Raw genomic sequence first — 17891 nt, 5'->3', positions numbered from 1 at the left:
CACAAATATGCAGTCAAACTCAAGTATGCAGTGACCATAGCCAGTGGAAACTCACGTGCACAGGATGGCCTGATCTTCTCTGTCTGTGGGAGGAAAACACAGCACATGAATAGAGACTTTGGAATGACCAATGAACATTATGAATTTAAATTGTATGAAATTTGTGAAAATTAAACATTTATTATTTAATAGAAAATAATGCATATGTAATAAATATGCTTCGATAATAATATTTTGATTAGGATGACTCAAAACTGTGATTAAAATGACACAACTATAAAATTATATTAATATTGAGAGCACCTAGTTTTGTGGTTTTGAGAAATAAAATAAAATAAAATAAAATAAAATAAAATAAAATAAAATAAAATAAAATAAAATAAAATAAAATAAAATAAAATAAAATAAAATAAAATAAAATAAAATAAAATAAAATAAAATAAAATCTTAACTATAAATCAGAAATGTTATCATGGCAGCTACTTGAAATAAATATGCTTAAGGTGTACTGTAAAAAAAAAAATCAGGTCTCCAATCGAAAATTTTCTAGTGACTGATTACATCTAAATTTTTCAGTTGGCCAAATTGAATTTCTGTCAATTGATGCAATTTAATTCACAGAAATTCCATTTGGCCGACTGAAAACTTTAAAGTACCAAAGCTGCTTAGAAAAAACAAACAATAATAAATAATTGTAAAATGACTAAATTACAAATTAAAATTATAGTGAAAATCAATAATATAAAAATAAAAGATCATTTAAATATACTGTAATAGTATATAAATAATACTAAAATAACATCAAAACTGTTTATCATAGGGACCTCATCCCTAGGCTGAATATTTTGTGGAGAAAAATATTTTCAAAAATTGTAATTATACAGTAAATTTTCAAATTCAACAGGATTCTCTTTGTGTTTGTGATGTGAAGTATCTAAGTGTTGTACTTCATACTGTCAGAAGCTAGCTAATATTTTGAGGCACAACACAATGTGGTCCCTCTTCATTACCCTCTGATGAACTGGTGAAACTGAGGGCGAGATATGCCTCATCATATTTTCTTGCCTTGAGGCTTTCTACGCTGGACACGACAAAGGAACATTGCAGATCCATTTGTCCTTTGTGTCAGAAATAGAACGAGGCATCGGTTTACTGTTGAAATTTGGCATGTCGCGCCACATCCAGTGTAGACAGCATCACTGATTATAATGGGTTCTGAAGCTTGAAGTAGACTCTTTTGCTTACCGCAGAACCACCTATCATTCAGTATATATTTTTATATCTCCTTGAAATACTCAATTCTGATTCTTCAATTATTCCACCACATTAACCACTACAACTGGAAACTGAATAAAAACCTTACTAAGTAAAGACCTGTGACGTAATCGGGATGGCTCTTTTTCCCAGAAAACACACACACACACACACCGGTTGGGCGAGTTTATTAACCACAGACACACCCTGACGATAAGGATACAAGGTGAAAAAGCCAAATCTCAGTATCTTAGTCATGCCTGGGGTTTCCGACTGTTAGTAAGTGTGTGAAAGGCTTGAAACTTCATGTAGCAGCATGAAACTGGTTCCTTCTTTCTAAATATCTTGACGCAGAGGTGTATGAATAAATTCACTTGAACTGCAGCAGGCCTATAGCAGGTTAGTTGGTTGCCATGGTACCTTGCAGCATGCTCCTGTAGGCCGCCTCCGATATGGCGTAGATGTGTGGAGGCATCTCATGCCGTTTCTTCCCACGATACATCTCTATGATGGATTCTGTATAGATGGGCAGGTTTTTATAAGGGTTGATCGCCACACAGAACAGGCCGGAGTATGTCTGTGGGACACAAACACAATAATTCAGACAGTTAGAAATAATGATGTTGTATATGTAGAAACTATTCTTGGCAGAGACAAAACACCCTCAGCCCGCCCACAGCCTCTTCAATGACTGCCTAATGGATACTGCATACAAAACTAGCAGCCACATGCTAAAATCAGAAGCTTAGATCTGAATGGCTGCTATTACCTGGCTTCCAGAAGCAAAGCACATTTGGAAAAATAAAATGTAAAGCCAAGCACAATATGTGATTTCAAAGCATTAGTTCCCTTCAGAATTTAAATTTCTTGATCATTTACTCATCCCCTGTGTCATCCAAGATGTTTATGCCTATCTTTCTTTCTTTAGTCAAAAATAAGTTTTTTTGAGGAAAACATTACAGGATTTTACTCCACATAGTGGATTTCAACGGGAACCAATTGTAGCTTCAATGCATCTTCAAGAAAAAAAAGAAGAAAAAAAACGAAAACAAATCGGACCCACTTTATATTAGGTGTCCTTAACTACAATGTACTAACATTTTAATTAATCATTTGATACAATGCAGTTATTGTGTACATACATGTTTTTACATTGTACTTACATTTTAAAAGTTACCTGCATGTAATCACATCTGTAATTAATTTCTGTAGTTACATTTATAATAACACTGTTAGCAATTCCCTTACACCTAACCCTACCCTTAAACTGACCCATATCACCACACCTGACCCTAACTCTACCCGTATCCCACTTCAGTATCAGAAAAAGGGTTTTGCAATACAATATGAACACAATAAGTACATTGTACTTATTTTTTTGATGTAAGTACATAGTAGTTAAGGCCACCTAATATAAAGTGGGGCCAAATTTTCTTCTTAAGTGAACTAATCCTTTCAGGAAGAACCAATCATTGGATTTTCCAAAGTTTGCAAGATTTCTTTTTAAACAGCTCTAGTGTTACTAAGTCACAATTTAGACAAAAATTCTGTGACTATAAATCAATGTGATTTTTGTTATTATTAAAATATTTAACAAAGTAAGAAATAATACTACAAGACTATTTTACTTTAAAATAAATAAATAATATTTGATAACTATTAAATAACTATTACTAATTTTTACTAATATTATATTAGTATTACTAATACTAATATTTGTGACTTAATTTCATCCTTTTCAAACATTAAACCACTGAGCTTTTATTTTTGTGGAAAACTGTATATTCTGTTTTATTTTCTGTGATATATTACTTTATATATAATATTAATGATAATATAAAATAATAATAATAAATTAAAGCTGCAAGCAGCATTTAGCGGGGTTCAAGCCTTTAAGGCCTTTAAAGTACATAGGCATTAAAGACATTAAGTTTTATTTAGCAAGATTTTAAACACTAAAATAATAGATGGAAAAGTCCATTTACAGTCAATATAGGCAATTTAACATAGGAAATGCATGGTTCTTATAGCGTTTTAACAGTTATAGCGCCACCTATAGTCCAATCTCTTTAAAACTTTGCATGCTTCATCAGCATGTTATGCCACATATGCCCAACAATTTTCGTGAATTTTTGAGCTTCCCTTTTGAGTTAGCGCCAACTAGTGGCCGATTTCTTTCAAAATTCTTACAGACCTCTAGGACCATGAGTCAAACATGCCCACCGAGTTTCGTTCCGATCGACCTCTGTTAACCCCATCTAATAGGTGCTCAAACTTCATTGGCCGATGGCGGCCATGTTTTTTTAGATACACCAATGTCCTCATAGACATACATGGTGCCTTGGACCAAGACACTGCCTACCAATTTTCAAGTCAATCGGACTAGTGGTCACGTGGTTATAGCCCTTTTCATGTTTTTTTAACATTATAGCGCCACCAAGTGGTCAATCGTCGCGATTTTTTTATCGAGACCAAAGAATGAGCCCTTACACATGTCTACCAAGTTTGGTGAAGATATCTCATTTCCTTCTTGAGTTATAGCCTTTTTAGTAAAATAGGCTCCGCCCACAACATTCTTTTTCCACCCCTTAGCAACCGTGAATCGAAATTTCAACTTTTTCTCAATGAATATTGATATTCAGACTACAGAGAACATTTTGCCACTGGTTTGGTTTCGATCGGTCAAAAATCCAGGGACTAGTTCGCAAAAGTAGTTTTTCGACAAAATTCAAAATGGCGGAAAAATTTTCATGACGGAAATGAAATCGGAGATATACGTTTTGTTCGCCAAGGACTCAGCTTTCCAATGATATAAGACACTTGATTGTGGACCAAAGGGTTTAGGAGTTATGACCCTTTTTGCGCATTTGGTTGCTGTAGCGCCACCTATTGGCCAATCGGGGTCATACTTTCTGAGGTTCTCCCCAAATTGAGGACTACCATCTGACAAAGTTTCAAAGTTCCACGCTTTACGGTTTGGGCTGCACGATGCGTTTTAGCGGAGAATAATAATAATAATTAAAGCTGCAAGCAGCATTTAGCGGGGTTCAAGCGTTTAAGGCCTTTTAAGCACATAGGCATTAAAGACATTAAGTTTTATTTAGCAAGATTTTAAACACTGAAATAATAGATGGAAAAGTCCATTTACAGCCAATATAGGCAATTTACCATAAAAAATGCATGGTTTTTATAGCTTTTTAACAGTTATAGCGCCACCTATAGTCCGATCTCTTTAAAACTTTTCATGCTTCATCAGCATGTCATGCTACATATACCCAACAATTTTCGTGATTTTTTGAGCTTCCCTTTTGAGTTAGCGCCAACTAGTGGCCGATTTCTTTCAAAAATCTTACAGACCTCTAGGACCATGAGTCAAACATGCCCACCAAGTTTCGTTCCGATCGGCCTCTGTTAACCTTGTCTAACAGGTGCTCAAATTTCATTGGCCGATGGCGGCCATGTTTTTTGAGATACGCCAATGTCTGCATACCAATTTTCAGGTTAATTGGACTAGCGATCGCGTGGTTATAGCCCTTTTCATGTTTTTTTTCACATTATAGCGCCACCAAGTGGCAAATCGTCGCAATATTTTTATCGTGACCTCAAATTGAGCCGATATACATGTGTACCAAGTTTGGTGACGATATCTCATTTCCTTCTTGAGTTATAGCCTTTTTAGTAAAATAGGCTCCGCCCTGAACGTCCATTTTGAAGCCAATTAGCAAAAATGAATTGAAATTTCAACTTTTTTTCGATAACTATTGATAAACAGAGACCAGAGAACATTTTGACACTGGTTTGGTTCCGATCGGTCAAAAAACCAGGGACTAGTTTGCAAAAGTAGGTTTTTAACATAATTGTGAATATTTAATTAATGATTTGATTGACAGCAATGATTCCAGAGGCAAATTTGTTCAGCATGAGGAGATCTATCATATGATATGCATATTTTGTAAGTGCGTGAAAAAACACGTGATTTCAGAGCCATAAAACTCGTTAGCGCCAACTAGTGGCCGATTTCTTTCAAAATTCTTACAGACCTCTAGGACCATGAGTCAAACATGCCCATCAAGTTTCGTTCCGATCGGCCTCTGTTAACCCCATCTAATAGGTGCTCAAATTTCATTGGCCGATGGCGGCCATGTTTTTTGAGATACGCCAATGTCCTCATAGACGTACATGGGGCCTTGGACCAAGACACTGCATACCAATTTTCAGGTCAATCGGACTAGCGGTCGCGTGGTTACAGCCCTTTTCATGTTTTTTTCGCATTATAGCGCCACCAAGTGGCCAATCATCGCGATTTTTTTATCGTGACCTCAAATTGAGCCGATATATATGTGTACCAAGTTTGGTGACGATATCTCATTTCCTTCTTGAGTTATAGCCTTTTTAGTAAAATAGGCTCCGCCCTGAACGTCCATTTTGAAGCCAATTAGCATAAATGAATCGAAATTTCAACTTTTTTTTGATAACTATTGATAAACAGAGACCAGAGAACATTTTGACACTGGTTTGGTTCCGATCGGTCAAAAAACCAGGGACTAGTTTGCAAAAGTAGGTTTTCAATAAAATTCAAAATGGCGGAAAAATTTGCATACTGTAAATAAAATCTGAGATATACATTTTGTTCGCCAAGGACTCAGCTTTCCAATGATATATGACACTTGAGTGTGGACCAAACGGTTTAGGAGTTATGAGCCTTTTCTCGCAATTGATTGCTATAGCGCCACCTATGGGCCAATTGGGGTCATAGCTTCTCAGGGTCTCCCCAACATGAGTACTACCATCTGACAAAGTTTCAAATTTCCAGCTCTTACGGTTTGGTCTGCACGATGCGTTTTAGCGGAGAATAATAATAATAATAATAATAATTAAAGCTGCAAGCAGCATTTAGCGGGGTTCAAGCATTTAAGGCCTTTAAACAGTTAAGGTCTTTTGTATTTAAGGCCTTTAAGCATTAAATTAATTAAAACTTAGATGAAATGAAGATCTGAGCATTCATTGAGGATTTATTTAAGGCTTTCGGGGACACTTGGTCAAGGCCACATATTGAAATGACCCAATTATAGCCATCCAAATGCAAATGCCAGTCATTTTGGATAATTATTGACCTGTCAGAATGAGCAGATCTAACAAATCATTTGAACATTATACGATAATAGATACAAAAGACCATTTACAACAATTACAGGAAATTTACCATAGCAAACGCATCAAAGCTTTTATAGTTATAGCGCCACCTATAGACCAATCTCCATAAAAGTTTGAATGCTTGTTTAGAGTCACATGTCACATTTACTTTCTCAAACTATTTTTGAGAAGATCTAAACATTTATTGAGGAGTTAAAGGTTTAGGTACACTTGGTCAAAGTCACATTTTGATATGACTCTATTATAGCCATCCGAATGCAAAAGTAATTTTTTTGGATAATTATTGAGAATGAGGACATATGTCATGGTAGCTTGCTGTCACGTGACGAATTGGGCGGTGTCTGAGCCCGTCCACCATTTTGGGATCCTACGCTATCGGTTGCCAGGGGCAACATTGTAAGAGTGATACAGAGATCGGAGCAGGAAAGACGGCTTGAGGAATTATCATCACCGCGTTTAAACGGAGAAATGGAGGCCTCTTACAGGGAGAAACTTACTACCAGCGCCAGGCAGAGGTATTTAAGCTGGCTGAGATCAAAAACGTCGACCCATACGAGCTGCCTGCAGCACAATGGAACAGAGACCTAACGTTAGACGCTTTACTACCTTCCTGAAATGTTTCTATACATATATTTTCTGTGCATTCTGAATAATAAATAAATAAATCTCCCCACTATCCTGCAGCAGTCCAGTGCTCGTCTTCTCAGTAAGAGTTTTTCTCGTACTGATCATATTTAATACCTGTTGAGTTTTGATTTCTAAATGAATTTGACTAATAAAAAGGATCGCTTGTGTGTGCTGGTGCTTTTAGTCCAGCCTTCTTAAGTAGAATAAATGCTCGGTACGTGCCTTAAATTAATGTAACGTTAGAGGAAAATTTGTCAACTATAGGCCTACTTTGAATATTAATTAAGCGTTTTGGGCATAAACATGTAAATTACATACAGTAAAATGATTGATAGTGAAAATGACAGAATAGTGATCAAAATGTTTAATACAAATAAATAAAGGATCGTATTCATCAGGTGTCACACACTTCAGCTTCGCGGTCACTATCAATTGATATGCATATGGTGTGGATATGTCAAACACCAAGTGATTACAGAGCCATAAAACTCGTTAGCGCCAACTAGTGATTGATTTCTTTCAAAATTCTTACAGACCTCTAGGGCCATGAGTCAAACATGCCCATCAAGTTTCGTTCTGATTGGCCTCCGTTAACCTTGTCTTATAGGTATCAACTTCATTGGCCGATGGCGGCCATGTTGATTGAGATACGCTGATGTCCTCATATACATACATGGGGCCTTGGACCAAGATACTGCATACCAATTTTCAAGTCAATCAGACTAACAGTCAGGTGGTTATAGCCGTTTTTATGTTTTTTTAACATTATAGCGCCACCTAGAGCCCAATCATCGCGATTTTTTTATCGTGACCAATGATTGAGCCCATACATAAGTGCACCAAGTTTGGTGATGATATCTCATTGCTTTCTTGAGTTATAGCCTTATTAATAAAATAGGCTCCGCCTTGAACGTCCATTTTGACGCCCCTAAGCAAAATTGAATCAAAGTTTCAACTTTTTTTCAATGATTATTGATAATCTGACTCCAGAGAATATTTCTGCACTGGTTTGGTTCCGATAGGTCAAAAAAACAGGCACCAGTTTGCAAAAGTAGGTTTTTCAAAAAACCCAAAATATCTCAAAATTGGCGCCTGAAGAGCGAGCCAATCCGAGGCATGCGTCTGGTCCGTCTCGAGCCAAGGATTCCAACGATATAAGGCACTTGAGGCTACGGCCAACGGTCTAGGAGCTATGAGCAGTTTTGCGCACTTGATCGCTATAGCGCCACCTATGGGCCAATCTGGCTCATAATTTGATAACCTCTCCTCGATTTTTGTACTACCTATTGGCCAAGTTTCAAGTCTCTAGCCCTTACGGTTTGGTCTGCACGGTGCGTTTTACGGCAGAATAATAAACCGGCACAAATACAATAGGTTTTCAAGCACTTCGTGCTTGAACCCCTAATAACAGAGGCGTAAAAGGGCCTAAAAAGGCTTATAAAAAAAAAACTATAGGGTCTCAGCGCCTGATTTTTGAGCTGCTGGTTACAAAAACTTTATCAAGCGTTCTGACATGGCCGGCAGAGAGGAACACGGTAGATTTTTGCATTTTCAGCTCATTTATCTTGGAAATGATTTTTATTTTTTATTTAAATTTTTTCCCTTTTAAACTGTAATACCTCTACCGACGGCCCGATCTCCATAAAAGTTTGCACGCTGCTTTACAATAATAGGGTGCACATGCTCAGCTAATTTGGTGAAGTTCTGCGCAGAACAGACATTTTTTAGTCATTGAAATGTCATTTTGCATAGGATAATGTAGTTGACCTTTCCAACAGTTAAAGCGCCACCAAGAGGCCAGTTGCCACGTCCTTTTTCGGCTGACCACAGAATGAGCTCTTACATAGTTGTGCTGAGTTTGGTGAAAATATCTCGTTCCGTTGACGAGCTATAGCCAATTAAGTCGAAGGGGGCTCCTCCCACCTCAAACTTGGCGGCCCTTAGGAACCCTGAACCCAAATTTCCACTTTTTTTCAATGATTATTGACATTCAGACTCCAGAGAATCTGCCTGCACTGGTTTGGTCCCGGTTTGGCCAAAAACCAGGGACTAGTTCGCAAAAGTAGGTTTTTGGAAAAAGCCAAAATAGCCGGACATTTCCCCAGGTCACGAGCCAATCCGAGGCATGCGTCTGGTCCGTCTCGAGCCAAGGATTCCAACGATATAAGGCACTTGAGGCTACGGCCAACGGTCTAGGAGCTATGAGCAGTTTTGCGCACTTGATCGCTATAGCGCCACCTATGGGCCAATCTGGCTCATAATTTGATAACCTCTCCTCGATTTTTGTACTACCTATTGGCCAAGTTTCAAGTCTCTAGCCCTTACGGTTTGGTCTGCACGGTGCGTTTTACGGCAGAATAATAAACCGGCACAAATACAATAGGTTTTCAAGCACTTCGTGCTTGAACCCCTAATAACAGAGGCGTAAAAGGGCCTAAAAAGGCTTATAAAAAAAAAACTATAGGGTCTCAGCGCCTGATTTTTGAGCTGCTGGTTACAAAAACTTTATCAAGCGTTCTGACATGGCCGGCAGAGAGGAACACGGTAGATTTTTGCATTTTCAGCTCATTTATCTTGGAAATGATTTTTATTTTTTATTTAAATTTTTTCCCTTTTAAACTGTAATACCTCTACCGACGGCCCGATCTCCATAAAAGTTTGCACGCTGCTTTACAATAATAGGGTGCACATGCTCAGCTAATTTGGTGAAGTTCTGCGCAGAACAGACATTTTTTAGTCATTGAAATGTCATTTTGCATAGGATAATGTAGTTGACCTTTCCAACAGTTAAAGCGCCACCAAGAGGCCAGTTGCCACGTCCTTTTTCGGCTGACCACAGAATGAGCTCTTACATAGTTGTGCTGAGTTTGGTGAAAATATCTCGTTCCGTTGACGAGCTATAGCCAATTAAGTCGAAGGGGGCTCCTCCCACCTCAAACTTGGCGGCCCTTAGGAACCCTGAACCCAAATTTCCACTTTTTTTCAATGATTATTGACATTCAGACTCCAGAGAATCTGCCTGCACTGGTTTGGTCCCGGTTTGGCCAAAAACCAGGGACTAGTTCGCAAAAGTAGGTTTTTGGAAAAAGCCAAAATAGCCGGACATTTCCCCAGGTCACGAGCCAATCCGAGGCATGCGTCTGGTCCGTCTCGAGCCAAGGATTCCAACGATATAAGGCACTTGAGGCTACGGCCAACGGTCTAGGAGCTATGAGCAGTTTTGCGCACTTGATCGCTATAGCGCCACCTATGGGCCAATCTGGCTCATAATTTGATAACCTCTCCTCGATTTTTGTACTACCTATTGGCCAAGTTTCAAGTCTCTAGCCCTTACGGTTTGGTCTGCACGGTGCGTTTTACGGCAGAATAATAAACCGGCACAAATACAATAGGTTTTCAAGCACTTCGTGCTTGAACCCCTAATAACAGAGGCGTAAAAGGGCCTAAAAAGGCTTATAAAAAAAAAACTATAGGGTCTCAGCGCCTGATTTTTGAGCTGCTGGTTACAAAAACTTTATCAAGCGTTCTGACATGGCCGGCAGAGAGGAACACGGTAGATTTTTGCATTTTCAGCTCATTTATCTTGGAAATGATTTTTATTTTTTATTTAAATTTTTTCCCTTTTAAACTGTAATACCTCTACCGACGGCCCGATCTCCATAAAAGTTTGCACGCTGCTTTACAATAATAGGGTGCACATGCTCAGCTAATTTGGTGAAGTTCTGCGCAGAACAGACATTTTTTAGTCATTGAAATGTCATTTTGCATAGGATAATGTAGTTGACCTTTCCAACAGTTAAAGCGCCACCAAGAGGCCAGTTGCCACGTCCTTTTTCGGCTGACCACAGAATGAGCTCTTACATAGTTGTGCTGAGTTTGGTGAAAATATCTCGTTCCGTTGACGAGCTATAGCCAATTAAGTCGAAGGGGGCTCCTCCCACCTCAAACTTGGCGGCCCTTAGGAACCCTGAACCCAAATTTCCACTTTTTTTCAATGATTATTGACATTCAGACTCCAGAGAATCTGCCTGCACTGGTTTGGTCCCGGTTTGGCCAAAAACCAGGGACTAGTTCGCAAAAGTAGGTTTTTGGAAAAAGCCAAAATAGCCGGACATTTCCCCAGGTCACGAGCCAATCCGAGGCATGCGTCTGGTCCGTCTCGAGCCAAGGATTCCAACGATATAAGGCACTTGAGGCTACGGCCAACGGTCTAGGAGCTATGAGCAGTTTTGCGCACTTGATCGCTATAGCGCCACCTATGGGCCAATCTGGCTCATAATTTGATAACCTCTCCTCGATTTTTGTACTACCTATTGGCCAAGTTTCAAGTCTCTAGCCCTTACGGTTTGGTCTGCACGGTGCGTTTTACGGCAGAATAATAAACCGGCACAAATACAATAGGTTTTCAAGCACTTCGTGCTTGAACCCCTAATAACAGAGGCGTAAAAGGGCCTAAAAAGGCTTATAAAAAAAAAACTATAGGGTCTCAGCGCCTGATTTTTGAGCTGCTGGTTACAAAAACTTTATCAAGCGTTCTGACATGGCCGGCAGAGAGGAACACGGTAGATTTTTGCATTTTCAGCTCATTTATCTTGGAAATGATTTTTATTTTTTATTTAAATTTTTTCCCTTTTAAACTGTAATACCTCTACCGACGGCCCGATCTCCATAAAAGTTTGCACGCTGCTTTACAATAATAGGGTGCACATGCTCAGCTAATTTGGTGAAGTTCTGCGCAGAACAGACATTTTTTAGTCATTGAAATGTCATTTTGCATAGGATAATGTAGTTGACCTTTCCAACAGTTAAAGCGCCACCAAGAGGCCAGTTGCCACGTCCTTTTTCGGCTGACCACAGAATGAGCTCTTACATAGTTGTGCTGAGTTTGGTGAAAATATCTCGTTCCGTTGACGAGCTATAGCCAATTAAGTCGAAGGGGGCTCCTCCCACCTCAAACTTGGCGGCCCTTAGGAACCCTGAACCCAAATTTCCACTTTTTTTCAATGATTATTGACATTCAGACTCCAGAGAATCTGCCTGCACTGGTTTGGTCCCGGTTTGGCCAAAAACCAGGGACTAGTTCGCAAAAGTAGGTTTTTGGAAAAAGCCAAAATAGCCGGACATTTCCCCAGGTCACGAGCCAATCCGAGGCATGCGTCTGGTCCGTCTCGAGCCAAGGATTCCAACGATATAAGGCACTTGAGGCTACGGCCAACGGTCTAGGAGCTATGAGCAGTTTTGCGCACTTGATCGCTATAGCGCCACCTATGGGCCAATCTGGCTCATAATTTGATAACCTCTCCTCGATTTTTGTACTACCTATTGGCCAAGTTTCAAGTCTCTAGCCCTTACGGTTTGGTCTGCACGGTGCGTTTTACGGCAGAATAATAAACCGGCACAAATACAATAGGTTTTCAAGCACTTCGTGCTTGAACCCCTAATAACAGAGGCGTAAAAGGGCCTAAAAAGGCTTATAAAAAAAAAACTATAGGGTCTCAGCGCCTGATTTTTGAGCTGCTGGTTACAAAAACTTTATCAAGCGTTCTGACATGGCCGGCAGAGAGGAACACGGTAGATTTTTGCATTTTCAGCTCATTTATCTTGGAAATGATTTTTATTTTTTATTTAAATTTTTTCCCTTTTAAACTGTAATACCTCTACCGACGGCCCGATCTCCATAAAAGTTTGCACGCTGCTTTACAATAATAGGGTGCACATGCTCAGCTAATTTGGTGAAGTTCTGCGCAGAACAGACATTTTTTAGTCATTGAAATGTCATTTTGCATAGGATAATGTAGTTGACCTTTCCAACAGTTAAAGCGCCACCAAGAGGCCAGTTGCCACGTCCTTTTTCGGCTGACCACAGAATGAGCTCTTACATAGTTGTGCTGAGTTTGGTGAAAATATCTCGTTCCGTTGACGAGCTATAGCCAATTAAGTCGAAGGGGGCTCCTCCCACCTCAAACTTGGCGGCCCTTAGGAACCCTGAACCCAAATTTCCACTTTTTTTCAATGATTATTGACATTCAGACTCCAGAGAATCTGCCTGCACTGGTTTGGTCCCGGTTTGGCCAAAAACCAGGGACTAGTTCGCAAAAGTAGGTTTTTGGAAAAAGCCAAAATAGCCGGACATTTCCCCAGGTCACGAGCCAATCCGAGGCATGCGTCTGGTCCGTCTCGAGCCAAGGATTCCAACGATATAAGGCACTTGAGGCTACGGCCAACGGTCTAGGAGCTATGAGCAGTTTTGCGCACTTGATCGCTATAGCGCCACCTATGGGCCAATCTGGCTCATAATTTGATAACCTCTCCTCGATTTTTGTACTACCTATTGGCCAAGTTTCAAGTCTCTAGCCCTTACGGTTTGGTCTGCACGGTGCGTTTTACGGCAGAATAATAAACCGGCACAAATACAATAGGTTTTCAAGCACTTCGTGCTTGAACCCCTAATAACAGAGGCGTAAAAGGGCCTAAAAAGGCTTATAAAAAAAAAACTATAGGGTCTCAGCGCCTGATTTTTGAGCTGCTGGTTACAAAAACTTTATCAAGCGTTCTGACATGGCCGGCAGAGAGGAACACGGTAGATTTTTGCATTTTCAGCTCATTTATCTTGGAAATGATTTTTATTTTTTATTTAAATTTTTTCCCTTTTAAACTGTAATACCTCTACCGACGGCCCGATCTCCATAAAAGTTTGCACGCTGCTTTACAATAATAGGGTGCACATGCTCAGCTAATTTGGTGAAGTTCTGCGCAGAACAGACATTTTTTAGTCATTGAAATGTCATTTTGCATAGGATAATGTAGTTGACCTTTCCAACAGTTAAAGCGCCACCAAGAGGCCAGTTGCCACGTCCTTTTTCGGCTGACCACAGAATGAGCTCTTACATAGTTGTGCTGAGTTTGGTGAAAATATCTCGTTCCGTTGACGAGCTATAGCCAATTAAGTCGAAGGGGGCTCCTCCCACCTCAAACTTGGCGGCCCTTAGGAACCCTGAACCCAAATTTCCACTTTTTTTCAATGATTATTGACATTCAGACTCCAGAGAATCTGCCTGCACTGGTTTGGTCCCGGTTTGGCCAAAAACCAGGGACTAGTTCGCAAAAGTAGGTTTTTGGAAAAAGCCAAAATAGCCGGACATTTCCCCAGGTCACGAGCCAATCCGAGGCATGCGTCTGGTCCGTCTCGAGCCAAGGATTCCAACGATATAAGGCACTTGAGGCTACGGCCAACGGTCTAGGAGCTATGAGCAGTTTTGCGCACTTGATCGCTATAGCGCCACCTATGGGCCAATCTGGCTCATAATTTGATAACCTCTCCTCGATTTTTGTACTACCTATTGGCCAAGTTTCAAGTCTCTAGCCCTTACGGTTTGGTCTGCACGGTGCGTTTTACGGCAGAATAATAAACCGGCACAAATACAATAGGTTTTCAAGCACTTCGTGCTTGAACCCCTAATAACAGAGGCGTAAAAGGGCCTAAAAAGGCTTATAAAAAAAAAACTATAGGGTCTCAGCGCCTGATTTTTGAGCTGCTGGTTACAAAAACTTTATCAAGCGTTCTGACATGGCCGGCAGAGAGGAACACGGTAGATTTTTGCATTTTCAGCTCATTTATCTTGGAAATGATTTTTATTTTTTATTTAAATTTTTTCCCTTTTAAACTGTAATACCTCTACCGACGGCCCGATCTCCATAAAAGTTTGCACGCTGCTTTACAATAATAGGGTGCACATGCTCAGCTAATTTGGTGAAGTTCTGCGCAGAACAGACATTTTTTAGTCATTGAAATGTCATTTTGCATAGGATAATGTAGTTGACCTTTCCAACAGTTAAAGCGCCACCAAGAGGCCAGTTGCCACGTCCTTTTTCGGCTGACCACAGAATGAGCTCTTACATAGTTGTGCTGAGTTTGGTGAAAATATCTCGTTCCGTTGACGAGCTATAGCCAATTAAGTCGAAGGGGGCTCCTCCCACCTCAAACTTGGCGGCCCTTAGGAACCCTGAACCCAAATTTCCACTTTTTTTCAATGATTATTGACATTCAGACTCCAGAGAATCTGCCTGCACTGGTTTGGTCCCGGTTTGGCCAAAAACCAGGGACTAGTTCGCAAAAGTAGGTTTTTGGAAAAAGCCAAAATAGCCGGACATTTCCCCAGGTCACGAGCCAATCCGAGGCATGCGTCTGGTCCGTCTCGAGCCAAGGATTCCAACGATATAAGGCACTTGAGGCTACGGCCAACGGTCTAGGAGCTATGAGCAGTTTTGCGCACTTGATCGCTATAGCGCCACCTATGGGCCAATCTGGCTCATAATTTGATAACCTCTCCTCGATTTTTGTACTACCTATTGGCCAAGTTTCAAGTCTCTAGCCCTTACGGTTTGGTCTGCACGGTGCGTTTTACGGCAGAATAATAAACCGGCACAAATACAATAGGTTTTCAAGCACTTCGTGCTTGAACCCCTAATAACAGAGGCGTAAAAGGGCCTAAAAAGGCTTATAAAAAAAAAACTATAGGGTCTCAGCGCCTGATTTTTGAGCTGCTGGTTACAAAAACTTTATCAAGCGTTCTGACATGGCCGGCAGAGAGGAACACGGTAGATTTTTGCATTTTCAGCTCATTTATCTTGGAAATGATTTTTATTTTTTATTTAAATTTTTTCCCTTTTAAACTGTAATACCTCTACCGACGGCCCGATCTCCATAAAAGTTTGCACGCTGCTTTACAATAATAGGGTGCACATGCTCAGCTAATTTGGTGAAGTTCTGCGCAGAACAGACATTTTTTAGTCATTGAAATGTCATTTTGCATAGGATAATGTAGTTGACCTTTCCAACAGTTAAAGCGCCACCAAGAGGCCAGTTGCCACGTCCTTTTTCGGCTGACCACAGAATGAGCTCTTACATAGTTGTGCTGAGTTTGGTGAAAATATCTCGTTCCGTTGACGAGCTATAGCCAATTAAGTCGAAGGGGGCTCCTCCCACCTCAAACTTGGCGGCCCTTAGGAACCCTGAACCCAAATTTCCACTTTTTTTCAATGATTATTGACATTCAGACTCCAGAGAATCTGCCTGCACTGGTTTGGTCCCGGTTTGGCCAAAAACCAGGGACTAGTTCGCAAAAGTAGGTTTTTGGAAAAAGCCAAAATAGCCGGACATTTCCCCAGGTCACGAGCCAATCCGAGGCATGCGTCTGGTCCGTCTCGAGCCAAGGATTCCAACGATATAAGGCACTTGAGGCTACGGCCAACGGTCTAGGAGCTATGAGCAGTTTTGCGCACTTGATCGCTATAGCGCCACCTATGGGCCAATCTGGCTCATAATTTGATAACCTCTCCTCGATTTTTGTACTACCTATTGGCCAAGTTTCAAGTCTCTAGCCCTTACGGTTTGGTCTGCACGGTGCGTTTTACGGCAGAATAATAAACCGGCACAAATACAATAGGTTTTCAAGCACTTCGTGCTTGAACCCCTAATAACAGAGGCGTAAAAGGGCCTAAAAAGGCTTATAAAAAAAAAACTATAGGGTCTCAGCGCCTGATTTTTGAGCTGCTGGTTACAAAAACTTTATCAAGCGTTCTGACATGGCCGGCAGAGAGGAACACGGTAGATTTTTGCATTTTCAGCTCATTTATCTTGGAAATGATTTTTATTTTTTATTTAAATTTTTTCCCTTTTAAACTGTAATACCTCTACCGACGGCCCGATCTCCATAAAAGTTTGCACGCTGCTTTACAATAATAGGGTGCACATGCTCAGCTAATTTGGTGAAGTTCTGCGCAGAACAGACATTTTTTAGTCATTGAAATGTCATTTTGCATAGGATAATGTAGTTGACCTTTCCAACAGTTAAAGCGCCACCAAGAGGCCAGTTGCCACGTCCTTTTTCGGCTGACCACAGAATGAGCTCTTACATAGTTGTGCTGAGTTTGGTGAAAATATCTCGTTCCGTTGACGAGCTATAGCCAATTAAGTCGAAGGGGGCTCCTCCCACCTCAAACTTGGCGGCCCTTAGGAACCCTGAACCCAAATTTCCACTTTTTTTCAATGATTATTGACATTCAGACTCCAGAGAATCTGCCTGCACTGGTTTGGTCCCGGTTTGGCCAAAAACCAGGGACTAGTTCGCAAAAGTAGGTTTTTGGAAAAAGCCAAAATAGCCGGACATTTCCCCAGGTCACGAGCCAATCCGAGGCATGCGTCTGGTCCGTCTCGAGCCAAGGATTCCAACGATATAAGGCACTTGAGGCTACGGCCAACGGTCTAGGAGCTATGAGCAGTTTTGCGCACTTGATCGCTATAGCGCCACCTATGGGCCAATCTGGCTCATAATTTGATAACCTCTCCTCGATTTTTGTACTACCTATTGGCCAAGTTTCAAGTCTCTAGCCCTTACGGTTTGGTCTGCACGGTGCGTTTTACGGCAGAATAATAAACCGGCACAAATACAATAGGTTTTCAAGCACTTCGTGCTTGAACCCCTAATAACAGAGGCGTAAAAGGGCCTAAAAAGGCTTATAAAAAAAAAACTATAGGGTCTCAGCGCCTGATTTTTGAGCTGCTGGTTACAAAAACTTTATCAAGCGTTCTGACATGGCCGGCAGAGAGGAACACGGTAGATTTTTGCATTTTCAGCTCATTTATCTTGGAAATGATTTTTATTTTTTATTTAAATTTTTTCCCTTTTAAACTGTAATACCTCTACCGACGGCCCGATCTCCATAAAAGTTTGCACGCTGCTTTACAATAATAGGGTGCACATGCTCAGCTAATTTGGTGAAGTTCTGCGCAGAACAGACATTTTTTAGTCATTGAAATGTCATTTTGCATAGGATAATGTAGTTGACCTTTCCAA

At 40.5% G+C, this 17891-nt stretch overlaps 1 protein-coding gene across 5 annotated transcripts in view; it reads right to left on the bottom strand.

The window, feature by feature from the left end:
* myh14 (myosin, heavy chain 14, non-muscle) overlaps positions 1-17891 on the bottom strand; it is a 98785-nt gene that overhangs the window by 48102 nt on the left and 32792 nt on the right. For all 5 annotated transcript variants that reach the window (XM_067449097.1, XM_067449092.1, XM_067449094.1 and 2 more), the window contains exons 4-5: positions 1675-1831; positions 56-83 (exon numbers count right to left, since the gene is read on the bottom strand). In XM_067449097.1, the coding sequence (XP_067305198.1) occupies positions 56-83; positions 1675-1831 (185 nt within the window). The remainder of the gene's footprint in view (positions 1-55; positions 84-1674; positions 1832-17891) is intronic.

The sequence above is a fragment of the Pseudorasbora parva genome, chromosome 7, assembly GCF_024679245.1.
Source record: "Pseudorasbora parva isolate DD20220531a chromosome 7, ASM2467924v1, whole genome shotgun sequence".
Lineage (NCBI taxonomy): Eukaryota > Metazoa > Chordata > Actinopteri > Cypriniformes > Gobionidae > Pseudorasbora > Pseudorasbora parva.
This window is presented reverse-complemented; position numbering and strand designations above follow the sequence as displayed.